The sequence below is a fragment of the Tupaia chinensis genome, unplaced genomic scaffold, assembly GCF_000334495.1.
Source record: "Tupaia chinensis unplaced genomic scaffold, TupChi_1.0 Scaffold000528_1, whole genome shotgun sequence".
Taxonomy (NCBI): domain Eukaryota; kingdom Metazoa; phylum Chordata; class Mammalia; order Scandentia; family Tupaiidae; genus Tupaia; species Tupaia belangeri.
This window is the reverse complement of record NW_006160041.1, coordinates 1,209,090-1,227,667: the sequence shown is the minus strand read 5'-3', so window position 1 is coordinate 1,227,667 and position 18,578 is coordinate 1,209,090. Positions and strand designations below refer to the sequence as shown.

At 50.3% G+C, this 18,578-nt stretch overlaps 1 protein-coding gene across 2 annotated transcripts in view; it reads right to left on the bottom strand.

Moving 5' to 3' along the window:
* ESRRB (estrogen related receptor beta) overlaps positions 1-18,578 on the bottom strand; it is a 115,662-nt gene that overhangs the window by 5,621 nt on the left and 91,463 nt on the right. For both annotated transcript variants that reach the window (XM_006157066.2, XM_006157067.2), the window contains exons 4-6: positions 12,990-13,100; positions 12,269-12,430; positions 2,365-2,634 (exon numbers count right to left, since the gene is read on the bottom strand). In XM_006157066.2, the coding sequence (XP_006157128.1) occupies positions 2,365-2,634; positions 12,269-12,430; positions 12,990-13,100 (543 nt within the window). The remainder of the gene's footprint in view (positions 1-2,364; positions 2,635-12,268; positions 12,431-12,989; positions 13,101-18,578) is intronic.

The following is an 18,578-nucleotide window of genomic DNA, read 5'->3' as shown; positions in this document are numbered from 1 at the left end:
ATTCAGAGGAGGAGCAAGCAAGGCAAGGATGAGGCCTCTGCTTCAGCCTGGTCCCATGTGGGGCTCTGATCCAGCCTCTGCTCCCCTGCGCGGCTCTACCATTGGGTGCTGATGTAAGAGAGGGGGCACAGATCTGCTGAAGAGGGGCAGGTGTTGGCATCAAGACTCAGCAGCTGGGGGGTGGGGTGGGCACACCAACCCAGTAAAGGGGCTCCGAGGAGAGCATCGGCAATATCCCCTGCATGATCCATAAAGCCATGTGACCAGTTGTCCCAGTTTGCTAGGGACGGAGGGGTTTGCTGGGATTGGGGCTTTCAGCTAAAGTAGGACAATATTGAGCAAAGCAGCTGGCTACTCTATGTGTGCGGTCTCTATCCGGCACCCAGCTGGCCCTCTCCCATGTGCTGGTAACACTGTGTTTCCTCTAACATTAATAACGACGATAATAATTAATACTTATTGAACATTTCCTCTGGGCTAAGTGCTTTATCTTTGGTCGATCTTTAGTGCTCACAAATGCTTAGAGGAGGAACTCAGAATATCCCCACCGAATGCACAGAGACCCTGAGCGGCCCAAGGCCACTCTGCTAGGAAATGTCAGAACTAGAATTTGAACTTGGGTCCATCTGACCCAGCCCTAACATTTAGCTGCCACACGCTACCTGCACCAAAACTGTGTGTGTGTGTGTGTGTGCATTCCTGACACACATTCTTCTTAGGGCAGGGACCCTGCATTTCTCCTCCTCCTGTATCCTGCCTCCTCCCCACCCCCACCCAGCACCCAATACCCAGCACTCAGCACCCAGCTAAGTGACTAAGGGTGCACATCACGCTCACTCACTGGCACTTTCCAATGCCCAGACTTCTCCCTCAGACAATTTAGCCAGAAATTGGTAGATGTTAAGGAAATGGAATGAATCCTCCTTTTTAACAGCACTCAGCGGGGAAAGTTTTATCATCTTGTGCTTGGGCAATTTTTTTCTTTATTTATGATTGAGTGTGTGTGTATGCACATGAGAGAGAATGAGCATCCTCCACAGGGTCTGGTGACATGACAATTCCTTCTTTCCAGCCCTCCAGCCCACTGGGCCCTGGGTACTTTCTCATGTGCCCAGTGTGTTTCAGGCTGTCCAGGTTGGGGATTCGAACTGTGATTACTATGGGGAATCTGGCTTCTCTCAAGTGGTGTATTACCACCAGTCCGGCATTTTGTCTGAAAGATACAGAAGTGTGTATCATTCTAGTTGATTTTAAATTCAGATGACCTGGGCCAGCAGGTAGCATGGTGGTTAAGGCACTGTACTCTTGCATGGCTGATCACAGTTTGAGTCCTGGACCTCGTGGCCTGCTTTCTCACTTTCACTTTCTGTGTGTGTGTGTCTGTTGAGTACATGTGCCCTGTAGCAAATTAAAAAATAATTATAAATAAAATTAAATAAATAATTACTTTTTAAAAAAATCAGATGACCTTGGTTTGGTCCTACTCTGACACTTTTTAGCTGTACGACCCTGGACACTTTTCTTTACCTCTCTGAGCCTCAGTTTCCAAATCTGTAAAATGAGGTTCTAATAATAACTTTGCTCATCGGGTTGTTTATAAGAAATAAATCCATGTCTAATTGAACAAGCTGAGCACTTATTGTGTGCGAAGTGTGTTGTAAGCGTAATGTAATTATGTAGAAATAAATCCCTCCAGCAGTTTTGTGGAGTAGGGGCTGCTATGTCCCCATCTTACTGATGAAGAAACCGAGGTGCAGAGTGAAACAACTTGCCCACGTAGTAAAAGCAGGATATACTCGATCCTTGACAATCTGGCTCCAGAATCCATCTTTTTGGAGGTTTTTTGGATCATTAAAAAGTTTGCTATAGGATGCATGCACTTGCTGGAGACATAGAAAGAGGCACAGAGAAAGAGGGAGAGAGAGGAAGCAGTAAGAGAAAGCACCCCGGGGGTGGGAAAATGGCCACACCGCAATCTCTTCTCTTCCATTCTCCTCTCGGGATTTTGGGCACACATGCACATGTGTCTGTTGTGTTTCTCAAGCTGCCGGATTCGACACTCAAATCACATACTTGGCCGTGTGAGATCCAGCACTTTAACCACCATGTTGCTGGCTGGCCCCCAAAATGTGTGTCCTTCACTGGAGTGCTGGTCTGGATGTGGGAGGCTGAGGAAGTGCCCAACCAGTGCTAGCCTTCCTTCATCCCTGCCTTTTTGACCCCTGCCACCCGTTACACAATCTCTGGAGACAAAAAGCTTTCGTATCTTCACATCGTCTCCCCGTCACAGCTGGTGTCTTCTCTGGCTTTATGCCTACCAGGCCACTCGAAGCTCCCCACTCCCGGCCTCACACCTGCCCTCACCTGAGTTGGCCAGGGCCAGGGCTTTGAGCGTCACGAACTCCTCCTTCTCCACCTTGAGCTTCTTGTACCTGCGCACCAGCTGCAGGATGGCCCGGTAGAGCTCGAGCAGCCCAGCGAGGCGGGAGTGCTCCTCATCCATGATGTAGTCCTCGGCGTACACCAGCTTGTCATCGTAGGGCAGCGAGCGGTACACGATGCCCAGGATGAGGATCTCCATCCAGGCGCTCTGTAGCAGGCTCATCTGGTCCCCCAGCGAGAGGTTTGAGAAGCCTGCGGGAAGAGGAGGCAAGGAGGTCACAGCCATCAGGAGCCGCCCTGGGGCTCACTGAGGGTGAGGGTGGGGGCAAGTGGCTGTATCCCTGCCTCCCCGCCTCTCCTGTGCTGCCTGGGGGCTTCCTTGTGCTGCTCTCGCCTCACTGTTCTTCCCTGGAGAATGAGTCAGCCTTGGAATTCAAGGAAGTCTTACATAATGAGCGCTCAGTCAATGTTGACAGTGGTTATTATCGGTACCATTGTTAGTTCTATGGCATTTTTCAAACGTCTGCAGAGGCTTTTTGATTAAGTGAATGCATTTGGATTCATAGTAGAGTCAGTAGGCAGCAGTAGGGGGTCTCTTCTACTCCAGGGAGTTTCCAGGCCTCTTCCAGCTAAGGAAGAAGGTCCCAGAAACTGCAGCCTCAGGATGCCAGGAGATCAAGAGCCCCTGAGGTTGGAGACACTTACTCTCAGGACAGCCCTCCCGCCCAGGTCACCACTCTCTATTCTATAAGCTTAGAATCATGGGAGCTTCCCCGCCCTGTTAGCAAGGAGACCGACTCCACCACCATCATCATCGTCATCATCATCAGGTCGGAATGGGCCAGGCTCCAGGATTCTGACTGTCCGGTGTGCTCCAGAAATTGCCTGGGCCTCAGCCTCGACTCTGCACTTATTAGCTGTCAGCTGACCTTGTGAAAGCCATGCCACTCTTGCAGCCTCAGCTTCCTCATCTATGAAATGCGTGCAAGAGCACCTGCTTCAGAGAGTCGGAGTGAGGTCTCAATGAGACCATAATTACAGAACGCACAGAGGATTACCCGAGCTCTTCGAAGTCTTCCTCTGCCAAGTGGAGAAAATATACAACTGCATCTCACGCACACTTCACTTAGGCCAAGTCAGCTAACAGCTTGATTTACACGCGAGTGACGGAGAATGAGAGAGTAAGCAGGTGAGCTGCCGTTCAGATGTCACCACAGCACAAGGCAGTCACGTCACTGGGCCAGCCAGCACCCAGTGGTTGGTGCCAGCATGGACCACCCCGGGTTTATCAGAAGCAGGACGAGCACCCACAAAGTCGTTTGCACCATGCTCTGTGGACAGCTAAAAGGAAGAGACTTTTCAGGGGCAGTGCTGCTGATGAGCAACTTTTGCTCTATCCCGCTGACCGAGAACCAGCCCGGCCCCGATGCTGCTTCCTGACGTGGGGAGGCTACAGGGCTGAAAAGAGGCGATGCGCAAACACACCTGGCACTGCTCCCAGCAGTCGGTGCTCAGCGCGCCTTAGCTCAGGTGCAGGAAGACGGCCGCGCTTGCTAATATTCTTGACACCGAGGTCTACTACAGGCATCTTTTCCGCTTTGGATATGCCTGAAGGCCTGGGGCAGTCCCAAGTTTCTGGACTGGCCCATGTCTCTGGGCTTCTGTGGTCTCTCCACCACTCAGCTGCTGTCCTCAGTGTAAAACCCACTGTCCCTCCCTGTTTTCCAACGGTACATGACTGGTCAACCTCGGGGCACACTGGAGGTGGCGGAAGACTTGGCAGGCCACCCTCTGCCCTCGGAGTGTTCTCCACATAGTCAGGCACTGTTCCCAGACCCCATGTGGACAAGCGAGGCCTTGGGTCACCACCCGGCTTCCAGAACCCGTGGGTGATCAACGAAACAGCGGCTGCGTGGTGGGTTTTGATTGATGCTCGTTCTCAGGGGAGAAGCTGGTCCCAGAGAGATCAGGGGTGTGTGTGTTGACCAGATGGGAGAGGACGCGGCTGCTGCAGTGGCCAGGGGAGCCGGGAGGTAATAAAAGATAGAAATGGACATCCAATTTCCCTTATCAGGTTTCTGCGTAGGAGAGAGGCCTTGGGCGACATTAATTAACAGATACCAATCAGCCAGCACAGGAGGGGGAGGGCTGGGTGCTGCACTGGGGCTGGAGGGATTCGGAAAGCAGACAGACTGGGTGGGAAGATGGAGGAGAAGGGCAGGGGAGAAACTGCAGACAACTGAACAGGAAGGTGGCAGAAAGGGAGGTAAGGGCCAGGCTTCGGCAAACGCAGGAGGAGACGCCAGTGGGGCTAAGCGTGCAGGTACAGTAGTTAAAGTGTTACTGGAGTGCATCTGCCCCTTTAGTCAATCAGCTACTGTTCACTGAGTCTCTGCCGAGTTCCGGGCCTGGGCTAGGCTCTGTACACAGAATGGTGCGCTCAAACCGGAAATGCTCCCTGCCTTCCAGAGCTTATGTGGAGCGGGGAAGGCACACACCAAGTATCACAGGCAGCACAAAGTCACATCTGTAAAAAGAGCTATGACAGGGCCAGCAGGTGGCGTGGTGGTTAAGGAACTGGATTACCACATGGTCCACCGTGGCTCGAGTCCCAGACCTGGCAGCTTGAAAATCATGCTGGATGTGCTGGGTGTGTGTGCATAGGTACCCCAAATCCCGAGAGAGAACGGAGAAGGGATTGTAGTGTGGGCACCCCTTTGGGAGGTGATTTTTCACCTTCCCTCTCTCTGTGCCTCTCTGGTGAGGGCATGCACGCTTAGGACAAAAACCTAAAGAGCTAGGACTACCAGAGGGCTCTGAGAACAGATAACAGGGGGATGTGGGCCAAGTGAGAGTCGAAGAGGCTTTGCAGATGGGGCACCTGGGGGCTGAGTCAGAGCAGCGTGGTGAGAACACACCTGTCGTGCTGCCACCATGCCCTTCCCCGAGCCCCCAGGGAGCACAGACAGAGCTAGTCACCCTCCTACCCAGAAGTTCCAAGGAAATAAGTTCCCCTACAAACATCCACAGTGCAGAGCAGAGGGCGGACAGATGCCACAGGTCTGGACTCCCAGGTGATAGGCTCAAAGCACTTGTCAGACCCCCTTAGATCTCTAGAGTCAAGTTCAGCTTCAGTTGCCTTTGCCTAAGTCAGGGGTAGACCTGTCTTTTCATGGGGGGAAGAAGGAGAGACAACACCTTGGACAGTCTTGAGCCCATGAGAGGATGTCCCTTGGGACCCCTGTCCCTAAACTCCTCTCTGCTTGGCTGGGTATGAACTCAGCCCCCAATGTCTTTCTTCCTCCTTGAGTATATTTTAAAAGTTCTGAAAATAGCTTTTTTTTTTTTTTTTTAAGAGGCTTTTGCTATAGGGTGTGTGCACTCACCAGAAAGACAGAGAGAGACAGAGAGACAGAAAGCGAGAAATCACCCCCCAAGGGGGATGATCATGCCGCAATCCCTTCTCCTCCATTCTTCTCTCGGGATCTTGGGCATGCACGCACACACGCCCAGCGTGAGTTTAAGCCACCGGGTCTGGAACTAGAACTGCGGTCAACTACATGTGAGTTCAGCGCCATAGCCATTACGCTAACTGCTGGTCCAAAAGTTCTGGAAATAGCTTTTAAAAGCCACGTGGACATTCCAAAGTGTAGAATTGTGAATACAGGGGGCTTCATTTTGTTTAAGGAAAGGGAGGAAAGAGTTGATATTTTCTAACACTTGAAAGAGGTAAAATATTTTCTTCTTTTTTTTTTTTTTGACTTTTTTTTTTTTGGAGAGGTTTTTGCTATAGGGCGCGTGTGCTCGCCAGACAAACAGAAAGAGACAGAGAGATAGAAAGCAAGAAATCACCCCCCAGGGGGGATGGCCACGCTGCAATCCCTTCTCCTCCATTCTCCCCTCGGGATCTTCGGCACGCATGCACACGCGCCCGGCGTGAATTTAAGCCACCGGGTCCGGGACTCGAATTGCGGTTGACTACGTGGGAGTCCAGCACCACAGCCATTACACTAACTGCTGGTCCTGAGGTAAAATATTTTCTAATATTTGAAAAAAGGAACATTTGAAAATGTTAAAATATTTGAAATTAAAAAAAAAAAAACTTGAAAAAGGAGAAACTAAACTGGTTACCTCTAGGAGGTGAGAGGAGACAGGGATGGGAGTGAGAGTCCTGTGTCTGTATTTTCATCTGCTTGTTTTGTTTTGTTTTTAGTGTTTGTTAAAGGACGTGTCTGCTCACTGGAACGAGACAGACAGGGAGAGAGAGTGAAAGTCTCACCCTCCAGGGGAGATGGTCACACCACAGCCCCTACTTCTCCATTCTCTTATTTGTATTTTGGGCACAAACATACTCTCAAGCCACCAGGTCTGGGTCTTGAAAAATGCCGTTGACCATCAGGGATCCAGCTGCCTTAACCGCTCCACTACTGGCCAGCCACATTTTTAGCTATTTTGAAACTCTGTCAGTGTTTTAGATGTTCAAAAATCAAATTAAATGGTAAATATAATTAAGTTAAAAACAGGAGGGGTGTGGGACCAGCAGTTGGCATAATAGCTATGTTGCTGGACTCCCATGTAGTCGGCCGCAGTTCGAGTCCCGGATCTGGTGGTTTAAACTCACGCTGGGTGCATGTGTGTGTGAGCCCAAGATCCTGAGAGGAGAATGGAGAAGGGATTGTGGCATGGCCATACCCTCTGGGGGGTGATTTCTTGCTTTCTGTCTCTCTGTCTCCCTCTGTCTTTCGGGTGAGCACTCGCACCCTATAGCAAATAAAAAAAAAATAAAAAAATAAAATCACTCAGGGAAAAAAAAAACAAACCCAGGAGGGATGGATGGTTATGGGAAGGGAGAAACTCAAGGAGGGAGGAACATTCGACAGACACAAGAATGGAAAGATACTGCATATCGTAGTGTCTGTGACTGCCTTGACATGCAATGCGTCTGTGCTCTGCGAATCCACATTGCATGCTATAAATATCTACCTGTGATTAAAGGTAATAATAAAGCCATGTTCCCTCCAACCTAGCAATCTGACTGTTAAGAATTTCTGCTAGGAAGTATGCATAAATACACAGAGGTAAAAGGGTATATAGGCAGATCAGTAAAATAACCTAAAGCAGAAAACAGCCTACATGGAATTAGTGTACTACATGGAATTATTATATCAATGTAATTTTTAGCTAGGTGACTCGCACATTAGGAGCCAGTAGAAAAAATGAGGTCAAACTGTTGGTGTGGGTGTGGAAATACACCCAAGAGTGGGAAGGGAATGTAACTATTGAGAGGGCAGATGCCAGGGCCAGACTGGGTCCTAGCTCTGCCCGTCACTAGCTGTGACTTTGCACAAGTCCACTGTCTGTGCCTCAGTTTCTTCACCTGCACACTGTTTCTTCACACTGGGGTAAGAACAGCACTTACCTCCTGGGGTTATTTGGAGAGACCCCTAACATATGGAACGCTTAGAAGACGGTTAGCATATAGCGAGTCCTATTTTACATAATCGAGTTTAAAAAGCAGGTGTAAAGAAACATTGGCGTGTCCCCCAGGGGTGGGTGGGGGAAGAGAGAAGACACCGGTCTCACACACAATGGTTGTGCACACACAGTAAAGTCAGACAAGGTAGTTTAAGGTGAGGGATTTGGGGGCCAGCAGGTGGCGTAGCGGTTAAGGTGCTGGACTCCCACAAGGTCAACTGTGGTTTGAGCGCCATACTTGGAGGTTGGAATCTCATGCAGGCGCGAGCACATGGGTGCCCACAATCCTGAGAGGAGAATGGAGGAGGGATTGTAGCACGGCCATTGCCCCAACCCCCTGGGGAGTGATTTCTCACTTTCTCTCTGTCTCTCTGGTGAATACACATGCCCTATAGCAATTATCTCTTTAAAAAAATAAAAAAGAAAAAGAAAAAAAGAAAGTAGATGAGGGGTTTGGAACTCTTGATTTCCACTGTTTGTCACACTGGACATCTGTCCTGGGAGCACACACATACTCTTCGTGAATCCAGGAGCTGGAGCGTTCCTCCCGGCCCTTCTCCACGTCTGCTTCCCCATTATGGGACAGAGGCCCCTGGAGGAGCTGCTGGGGTGTAGCCTGTCCCCCAGGAGGGCAGGGTGGCCCCTGTGCCTGGCTGACCCCCCAGGTGGCCCTCCCCAAGCTGGCTGCCTAGGGCCTGGCTCCCATGTCTCCACCTTGATCTCTGCAGCCCCAGGAAAACCGGTTCCCCTGCACCAAGGGATCTAATAACATCAGGTTCCTCCAAAGTCCCCCATCCCCCAGTGACTTGGCACCACAACGAGTGCCTAGAATTAAAAAAAAAGAAGAGCACATAATTTGTGGCAAGTGGAGTTCATAATCTGTTAATTTATGATCGTTTCTGTCGACCTGGAGGGCCATTAGCAGAGGTAATAAAGGGAGATGTAATTATAGGATCTGGGGCCCCTTCAGACACAGCTGCTGTCACTCGGCAGCTCATATTTCATCATCTAGACAGTGGCTACCTGGGAGCCCAGCCGCTGAGGGCCCCTTCACGAGGAGCCTCCAGGGAGCCAATGCGCATGTCAGCCAGGCAGGGTAGGGGTGGAGGTGACACCCACAGGCTCTCCTGGCTGGGGCAGGTTCATGCTGCCTGGGGAGGGACAGTAACGGAGGAATAAGACCTGGAAGCTGTAATTCATCAAGTGATGCCCGCAGCCTATGAAAGGCTACGGTTCTCGCTCTCATCTTTTGCTCACAGGGAATAAGAAGCCGCGGAAGAGGTGGATGCTCTAAAAACTTGGGATTGCCCTCTGGCCAATCGGATACTTGGAAAATTCAACTCAAGGTGAAAACCTGCATTTGAGATAGGACGACTTCAGACCAGCCTGACTAATGGCTGTGATTCTGAGCACATCCCAAGTGGTCCCCAGTTCTCCCTGGAACTCATCCTTGCTCCAAATGGGATTCTCGGGGCAGTTATTGTAATTGTTATCTCAGCCACACTCTTGGCAGGAGACCTGACATATAGCCAGCACTAAATATGCATGTATGAAGGCAAGCATGAAGCGCCTCTGTGTGCCAGGCTCGGGACTAGACGTGGCCAGACAAGGAAGCAGGAAATATGGTTCCCTGTGCTTAAGGACAGCGGCCTGGCTCCTCCTCAGAGATTTAGTTCTCAGCAGTCTCAAGTGGCCAGTCCTTCTTTCTGTCTGTCTGTCTGCCGGTGTCTGCGAAACCACATGGACAGGAGCCAACTTGGGTTCCAGATGGGCTCTGGCCTGCACCCTCCCTGCGTAACCTGCTCTAAGGGCTAGTGAGTCAGTCTTCAGATGAGTCTTCCACCCAATCCGAGGTGGGATCAAGTTGATTAGCTTAAAATACCAGGCACCGGATGGGCCACTGCCCTTACCATGAGGTCAACATGCAGCGGCAGAAGATTTCACTGATTAATTTTACCCGAAACACTTGAAGGTCAGGTCCAAATCATTTAGCAGGCAAATTTATGCAAAATAGGCAAATTAGCATTTAAGACAGACAAATGAGCCCCTACATTTATTTCTTTTCATCAGAAAGAATTCCAAACGATGGTATTAAAGAAAGCTGTTAGCACTGTGAATAATCCCCACCACCACTGAGGTAGCAGTCTGCCATATTTACCAAGTGGTCACTGAGTGTGCCCGTCTTCCCGGCAGCCCCTTAAGAGGGCTCTCTCTTTTTTTTTATTATCTTTTTATTTTATTAAACTTTATTCATTTATTCATTTTTATTTATTTTAATTTGACCAGAGAGACAGAGAGAGAGCTGCCAGGTTCAGGACTTGACCCGTGGTTGGCCATGTGGGAGTCCAGCACCCTTAACCACCACATCACCTGCTGGCCCCCAGAGCGCTCTCTTATGATTCCCATTTCACAGATGTGGCTACTGAAGCTCAGAAAAGTCAAATATCTTGCACAAGGCTAGTAAGGACGGAGCTTACTAGCTCAGGGATCAGAGCCCAGGCTGTAGGTTGCAAAGTCTATGCCCTTAGCACCTGCACTGCTCCACCCTGCCCTCTTCATTAGGCGCAGATGGGAGATGGAGCTGGGAGGTGGGAAGGCACAGGGAAGAGTGTGTGCAGGGGAGATGGGGCCTCCTAGTCCTGCTCCCCTCCATTGGAGGCACTGAGGGGGTTGGGTGGCAGAAAAAGGAAGCAGTGACTAGAGGGACCGGCAGGTGCCACTCCTGAGCCACAGTCAGGATGCGGTACCTGTTTAACCTGGGACAGGAGTGGAGGGTGGGTGGAAGGAGGAGCTGGGGGGGGCTGTACCCAATTTGGCCCTGGGTTAGTGGAGCAATCCAGGCTGAGGTGTCTTAAGCACTGTTCTGACCCTGTATCTGTGCTGAACCAGCACTGGGCAGATTCGGAAACTACTGAGTATGTAATCCCCAGAGGCTGAGCTCCTTAGCAAGGACATACCAGCCCAGATCCCTGGAGCCCGTCTCCAGTCAGAATGCCCAGGGAGTCCCACAGACGGAAATCTCAACTTCTGCCAGCTAAGTGTCAGCCGGCAGCTTCTCCAGGTCATCCAGCCTCCCTGGGAGCCTGTTCACAGGAAGGCTCCCGCCTGTAAGTTGCACACACTAGCTCTCCCCTGAAGGACTTTCTGATTCACCTCAATCGACTGCAGACCTTGGCCTCTAAAGTCTAGGACACCTTTGCTCTATCATCATGCTATATTCACCTTGCAGAGCTGTGACAAACAATCACCTTGCATAGCTGTGACAAACAAATAAGATCCAAAGACAGGGAGATAATCTGTCTCATGCCACGTAGCTAGAATTAAGAGTCCATGATAGGTCCCTGCCAGAGGCAAATAGCATGTCTTCACTGCACCATGGGCCGAGCTGTTAGTCTTACAGGAGCTGCAGAGCGGACCACACAGAAATGTGTGTAACACAGAATATAGGTGGGAGTCAGGGCTACAAAAATAAAAATAAGGGACTGGCAGATGACATGGTAGTTGGGGCGCTGGACTCCCACATGGGTGACCACAGCTCGAGTTCTGGACCTGGCAGCTTGCTTTCTCAGCTTCCCCCTCTCTCTTTCTGTGTCTCTCTCTGCTAAAATTAAAATAAATAACAATGCTGAGTACAATTAAAATAAATACATGAATGAATACAAATAAATAAATAAAAGAAAAAGACAAAAGCAGTTCACATTATCTACCCAGACCAAGCGAGTCTAAAAGCACATGCAGCAAAGGGAAGTCTCCGTGGCCTGAAACATGCTGCACATAATTTTCTGCACCACAGACGCCCCCAAAACCATCCAGTCTGAGTGGCAGTAGCAGGTGACAATAGCAAGCAGGCAACTGAGGCTTCACACCCAGGATGGCACCTCATCCTCATGGCTAAGCCCGCAGAGCAGGACTCCCACATTCCCATTTCACAAGGCCATGACCCGCCCAGGGCTGCCCAGCTAGCAAGCTGCAGACCCAGAATCCGAATCCTGACCCGGTTCCCAGGCCCACACCCTCAACCGTTCCGCTCTACCTGCCTCTACTACAAAAAGGCAGTGTGCTCTCCCAGGTTGTTTCCAGCATAATTCAAATAACGTCTATCAAAAAAAAAAAAAAAAACACCTACTCTGCCTTTTAAGAGTTGAAGAAACTTGTTCTTTGAGTATTACCAATCGTAGACCCAGCCACAGTCATTTCAAGAATAAGCGGTTCCAGAGCCCTCCCAGCACTTCATAAATATTACTGGATCTTCTAGACACTTGCTGCCTTCCAATTCCACAAGGAAGAAAAAAAGACCCCAGAAGAAAAGGGATTTGCCAAGATTTCCCAGGCTCTAAGCATCAGACCCATGGCCGCTGGGCAGGTTGGGGAGGGACTGGCCACACTCTTGCTCTGGTCCCAAATGACTCACCTGGGATGTGCTTGGCCCAGCCAATGATGACCACAAGCTCCCGGTCTGCTAGGTCACAGAGAGTGGTGAGGGCCTTGATGTCTCCCTCAGGCATGCCAGGGGGAGGCATGGCATAGAGCTTGTCTGGCTCGGCTACCAGCAGGTATGAGACGATCTTGGTCACTGCCACACCAGAGAGGGAAAAGTCAATGCTTAGGAGAAGAGGAAAGGGGCCAGGGGGAGGGCATAGCATGAATCAGGAAGAAAAGTCAAGTTCCTAAGAGCCCCTGGAAGGTCAAACACGGCTGTTACCTGCCCCCCTCAGCCCCGTCCCCCACCACTCCATTCTGACTGCACAGAGAAGCAGTGGTGATTGGGGTGTGGAAATACCCTTCCAGGGGAAGTTGCCTGATGACTCAGAGAGGAGCCCAGAAAAACTCTGGGTAGGTGGTGAGAGGGACATGTTCTGGACACTGGGCCGTGCTTTACTTTGGAGCCATGCTCTGTGTCATCCCATATGGAAATGAAACTGAAGTGTCTGCCACCAACGCCAGCCATCCCATATGGAAAGGCCTTCTCAATGAAACTGAAGTGTCTGCCACCAACGCCAGGCTCTGATGTCCCCTCGCCGAGATCCACACTGTCCCATGACCCAGTGGTAGGACGATGGCATTTCCCCAAGGGATGTCAGATGGTCCAGGTACTGATGCAGACAGGAGAGGCACGGCTGCCTGGTACTCACATGGCTTTTTAGCGGGTGGAGAGATTTGTAAGCTCAGATACGGGCTGCTCTCCGAGTCCAGCCGTCGCTTGTATTTCTGGCGGCCTCCGCGTACTCGGTCGAGGCGCACACCTGTGGGGAGGAGAGGATAAAGGTCTGGGGCAGTCAGCATCCCAGAGTGCTGGCACCAAATCTGGAATTTCAGTGCTGGCTACGACTCCCTGGGCCATACGAGCTGACCTTCTAGAGCTGCCTCTGGCCCACCTCGGGCCAAGGGGCTAGACAAGTGTTGAACAACTGTCTAACAGGAATGGCCCCTCCTAGTTGCTCCAGGCCTGGACTCAGCATCCTCCTGAAACTCACCCCAACTTTTCTGTCTCAAAAGGGAAAACACAACGAAAGCACCTGGAAGGGAGAAGAAGGCCTATCATGTTAGATCTGCTTTGAATCCAGGCAGGGTCACACGAACCTGCCAAGATAGGACGGGAATGCTACCATAGGCAGGTAGTTGAGAAGAGCTGAAACAAGGTTTTCAGACATTCCACCTCAGAAGCGTCTGGGTGGGTGCTTGCCACACAGGTCAATTTCTAGATCCCGCCCTCTGAGGTTCTAGGATGGAGCCCTAGAATGCCTTTTACAGACTCCCTACGGGATGAGGATGCAGGGTGTCCTCGCCCTCCTGGACACTCAGTGCCCAGATACCTGACATCAGGTGCAAAAGCAATTGAGGCTACTCCACATTGACATCCATTTCCAGGAGAGGGCGCCAACCCTAGCGAGGTCCTTATTGTCACGGTGCCCATAGGGCCCTCCAGAAGCCTGCCCCACCTCCAGTTCCTAGACAGCCCACCAACCAGGCCTTGATCCTAAAGAGGCAAGAGGAAGCCAGGATGGCCATAACTGAATGAAACAATGAGTTAAATCGCATTCATTCCAGGGCAATTTTCTGCCTGTTTCTTTCTTTTCTTTTTCTTCTTTTTTCAAGAGTTGTTTTGTTTTGTTTTTGTTATGAGGCGTGCGAGCTTGCCAGAAAGACAAAAAGAGACACAAAACAAAAAAATCACCCCCTGGCGGATTGGCCATGCCGCAATCCCTTCTCTGGGTTTTGGGCACACACATATGAGTTTCCTGCCATCAGGTCCAGGACGTCCACGTGGGTGTCTAGTACCTTAACCACTATGCCACCTGTTGGCCCCCTGGCTGTTTCTGTGTACATTTCAGTTCCTGGGACAGAGAGAGAGTTTCCTAGAGCAATGAGAGCAATTGGAAGTAAAACTGGGAAAGGCAGTTCCTGTAGATGCTAAAGAGGAGTGTTGAGGAACCCGTCCCCACTCAGCTGTTTCCAGTTAAGAGTCTGGGCCCACAGCCTCCTCCTGTGCCGTGAGCACAACAAGGTGGCCACTGAGGGGCTTGTGCCCAGCCCTGACTGGGTATCTGAGAGGTGTAGATTCTCCTCTCTCTTTTGGAGATCAGTCACACAAGCACAGCCACTGGATCGAGACCCAGAGCCAGAGGAGGGTGAAGCCCGACTGGGGCAGCAGCCATGCTCTCTCCAGCAGGGAGCAGGCGGCCCCTGGCCAGTCTGTCATGGTTATCCCCATACATACACACACGTTTCTGGGTCTGCAGGGCCTCTCCTCATTCTTGCCTGGTCTCTAAGTGTGGTTCTTGAGCCTCCTGGTAGGCTTCTAATAAACTGCCCTTCTCAAGACCAGCAGGTGGCGTAACGGTTACCTCGCTGGAGTTCCATGTAGTCAACTGTAGTTTGAGTCCCAGAACCAGTGGCTTAAAACTCACACCGGGTGCATGTGCATGCATGCCCAAAGTCCTAAGAGGAAAATGGAGAAGGGATTGAGGTGTGGTCAGTCCCCTGGGGGGTAATTTCTCAATTTCTGTCTTTGTCTTTCCGGTGAGTGCAAGCATCATATAGCACAAATCTCTACAAAAAAATGAAAATAATTTCCTTTTCTGCTTAGAGAATCAGAATTGGTTGTCAGTGATCACGTCTGCAGCTGCCTTCTCCGGGAGCAGAATCTGAGACTAGGATAGGCCTGCGAGCAGTTTCAGAGGAGGGACGAAGCCGAGAGTGAGCGTGTTCCTGAGCAGGCTACTGCTGAGCAGCCGAACTCAGCTCCCCGAGGCTCTGGAGGAGAGTGTAGAACACGTCTGGCCAGCCACCAGGAACCAGCTAGAACTGCTGCCCCGCAGACCCACACTGAGCTCATCCGGTAGCCAAAGAAAGCCCAAGGCAGAGCCGTAGTCATAAGGTGTCAGATCTACATGTGCTTGAGCAGGACCGTCTCAGTGGCCTTTCTTCTCCTGAGCACTGCAGGCCAGCAGCAGCACCATCATTCGGGGCTTGTTGGAGATGCAAAACGCACAGGCCTGACCCCAGGAGAATGGGGATCAGCACCTGAGTAAGGCTATTGGTGCACACAGTGGAGTTTGAGGGGTGCTCAGCTTCTTGGTGAATGCAGCTACAAAATCACCTCAAAGATCTCTGTGGCTCACACCGGCTCTGACCCCTCAAGCCCTTTGGTGAGGGCAGAAGAGATAGACATACCAACATAGGAAGAACAGCTCTACCCTTGAAAGTCCCCTGTTTAGAAGAGTTTCTGGGGAACAGCAGATGGCAGAATGGTGACATCATTGGACTCTCACATGCTTGACTGTGATTCAAGTCCTGGACCTGGGGGCTTAAAACTCATGCGGTGTAAGTGTGTGCGCATGCCCAGAATCCGAGAGGACAATGGAGAAAAAGGGATAGAGGCATGGCCTTCCCCCCGGAGAGATGATTTCTTGCTTTCTGTCTGTCTCTCTGGCACGTACATCTGCCCCGTAGCAAAAATTTCTAAAAAACAAACAAACAAAAAAAGAGTTTCTGACCCCATCCTGGGTATACCTCGATAGACGCCCCACCTGCTTATACATCCAGCATGATCCAGGCCCTCCTCCAAGCTCTGCTTCCCAGAGGATGCTAATGTGACCAAGAAAGTGGCAACGCCAACCTGTGCTCATAAAGGACAGCAAGGCTGCCCCTTTACTACATGCCTATGCGTGCCAGGGTCTTACGTGTTCTCATTCTTCGGCCCAGAATCAGCCCCTGCCTCACTTTACTGGCCTTCTCTCCTCGGAGCCAGTCTAAGGAGCTCTCCCCTCCCACCCAGCCTGCCTCACCCAGACAGCCATGAGCCAGAGTGCACGTACGGTTGGGAGATGGGCCGTTATCATCTCTGACACACGCCTGATAGAGGGAGGATGCTCGGGGAGGATTTGATGAAGACAGGAAAGGTGGTGCGTCCTTCCTCCCACTGCATGTCAACTGGGCGCTTCATTAAAGGCTCCAAGAGCACACTGGGCTTCCCTGCTATGTGCTGTGGACGGCCAGTGGCTGCTCAAGGTCCTGCCCCAGAGTCTGCCATGGTACCTGTTATGCTGAACTGGGGGCCGCTATTACTATCATCATCATTAACCTTCCCTAGTAGCTGTACAACTTCCTGATAAATCGCATTCGTGAGGATAATAACAGCATCATTAATGGAAGGCTTTCTGTATGTATGACCTCATTTAATTGGCAAAATATAAAGCAGGTGTTATGATCCTCATTTTACAAACGTGAAAAAAGGAAAAGAAAACTGAGGCCCGGTTGAAGAGCTAGCATCCAAGCTCTTTGCCATCCTGAGCTATGACCTCCTGCAGCATGGCAAGTGTAGACTCTCCTCTAAATTTTCTCCTCCAGATCTTTACAGCACAGTGGTCAATGGTTCCAATCAATTAAAGTGTCAATTATCAGTTTAGTCTGTAAAAAAAAAAAGTAGCCTGTTGGGTTTAATTATGTACAAACTGACACCTTGCTTTCCGTCTGCCTTCCTGAGTCCTGCCCATCACTGCTCCAGCCAGTGAACGAGGATCATCTCTACCAGCCACAAGCTATGAGGCCCTGGACAAGTGGGCCCTCATGGTCTTGGTTTCATCATCAGCTAATCAGGTACAGGAGTAGGGCAGTGGTAACAGCAACACAATGACTTTTGTGACAACTGAACAACTTACTAGTGGGCAAAGCTTGGTAAAGAGAAAAGCAGTTCCAGGAAGCTGGGGTGTGGGGGGGTGTCAATCCCCTCACCCCATGCTTTGACATTCGCCTAGTACTTTGCCTCCCACCTTATCCGTGTCTCCCTGTGTACCCATCCACTCTTCAATTCAGTGGGCTCGTAGAGGACAGGGCCCAGGCCTGCTACATCCCCACAACACATGCTGTCCACAGGCACGATTTGCTAATGGTCATTTGGGGTGGAGGTTCCCATGGGATAGATCTGTGTTTCCCATCTGAAGGACCCTGAGTCACAGTTATGTGCTGGAGGTTTGTGGGAAAGCCCAGAGTTTGGATCTTGGGTTGGCCTAGACATGCCAGGTGCAGCCATAGGGCACTCCATGATCCTGGCTGGTTGGAGGCTTAGAGAAAGAATCACAGCATGATAAGACCCTGTTGGGGATCCTCTCTCTCTCTCTAAGAAAACAAACTTAAAAAAAAAAAAAAAAGTAGGCCATCCAGGAGGCATGGTGGTTAAGGTGACTGGTCCCACATGGCCAACTACGTGGTTCATGATCCAGCAACTTGAAAAATATGCTGAGGCATGTGTGTGTGCATGCCCAAATCCCAAGAACATAATGGAAAAGAAGTGTGGTCATCCTCTCCTGGGGAATGCTTTATATCTCTCGAGAGAGCATTCACAGTTAAAAGAAAAGGAACGAAATGAAAAAAAAAAGAAAAACAAAATTACCATGTGACCCAACAAGACCATTCGTAGCATATACCCAAAAGAGTTAGAAGCAGGGTGTTCAGATACTTGTGCACCTGTGTTCACTGCAGCACGTTCACTGCAGCATGTTCACAACAGTCAATAGGAAGAAACAACACAAGTGCCCACTGGTAGGTGAGTGAAAGAACAAACTGGGTACATACACATGACCGAGTATTATTCACAGGAGAATAAAGTTCTGCACGTGCTACAGCATGGATGAACCTTAAAACACTATGCTAAGTGATGAGTGCCAGATAGTGGCGCAGTGGTAAAATGTGATGCTCCACAAGGCAATCGTATATGGGAAGGATCCTGGTTCAAGTCTGGAGATCTCCCTGAGTATTCTGGGCACATGCCTGCCTGAAGGCTTGGAGTGGACCACACCTCGGGACCCTCTCTCTCATTTTCTCCTACTCATGGAAGAAATAAACAAATATATATATATATTTTTTTAAAAAAGAATACAATGCTAAGTAAAATAAACTAGGTACGAAAGGATAAGAGTACGATTCTGCTTATACCAAACTAGAACCGGCAAATCCATATAGACAGAAAGTAGGTGTGGTACACATAGTGAGACATTTGTTTAGGATGATGAGTTTTGGAGAAAGACTATGATGATGACTGCTGAACATTGTGAGTATACTTCATGTCACTGAGTCATACTCTTCAAAATGGTTTTTAAAATGGCAAATTCAGGGGTGGCTCTGTAGCTTAGTGGTTAAGGGAACTGGGTCCCCCATGACTGACAGCAGTTCAAGTGGCTTGAAAACAGACCAAGCAGGCCAGCAGGTGGTGTGGTGGTTAA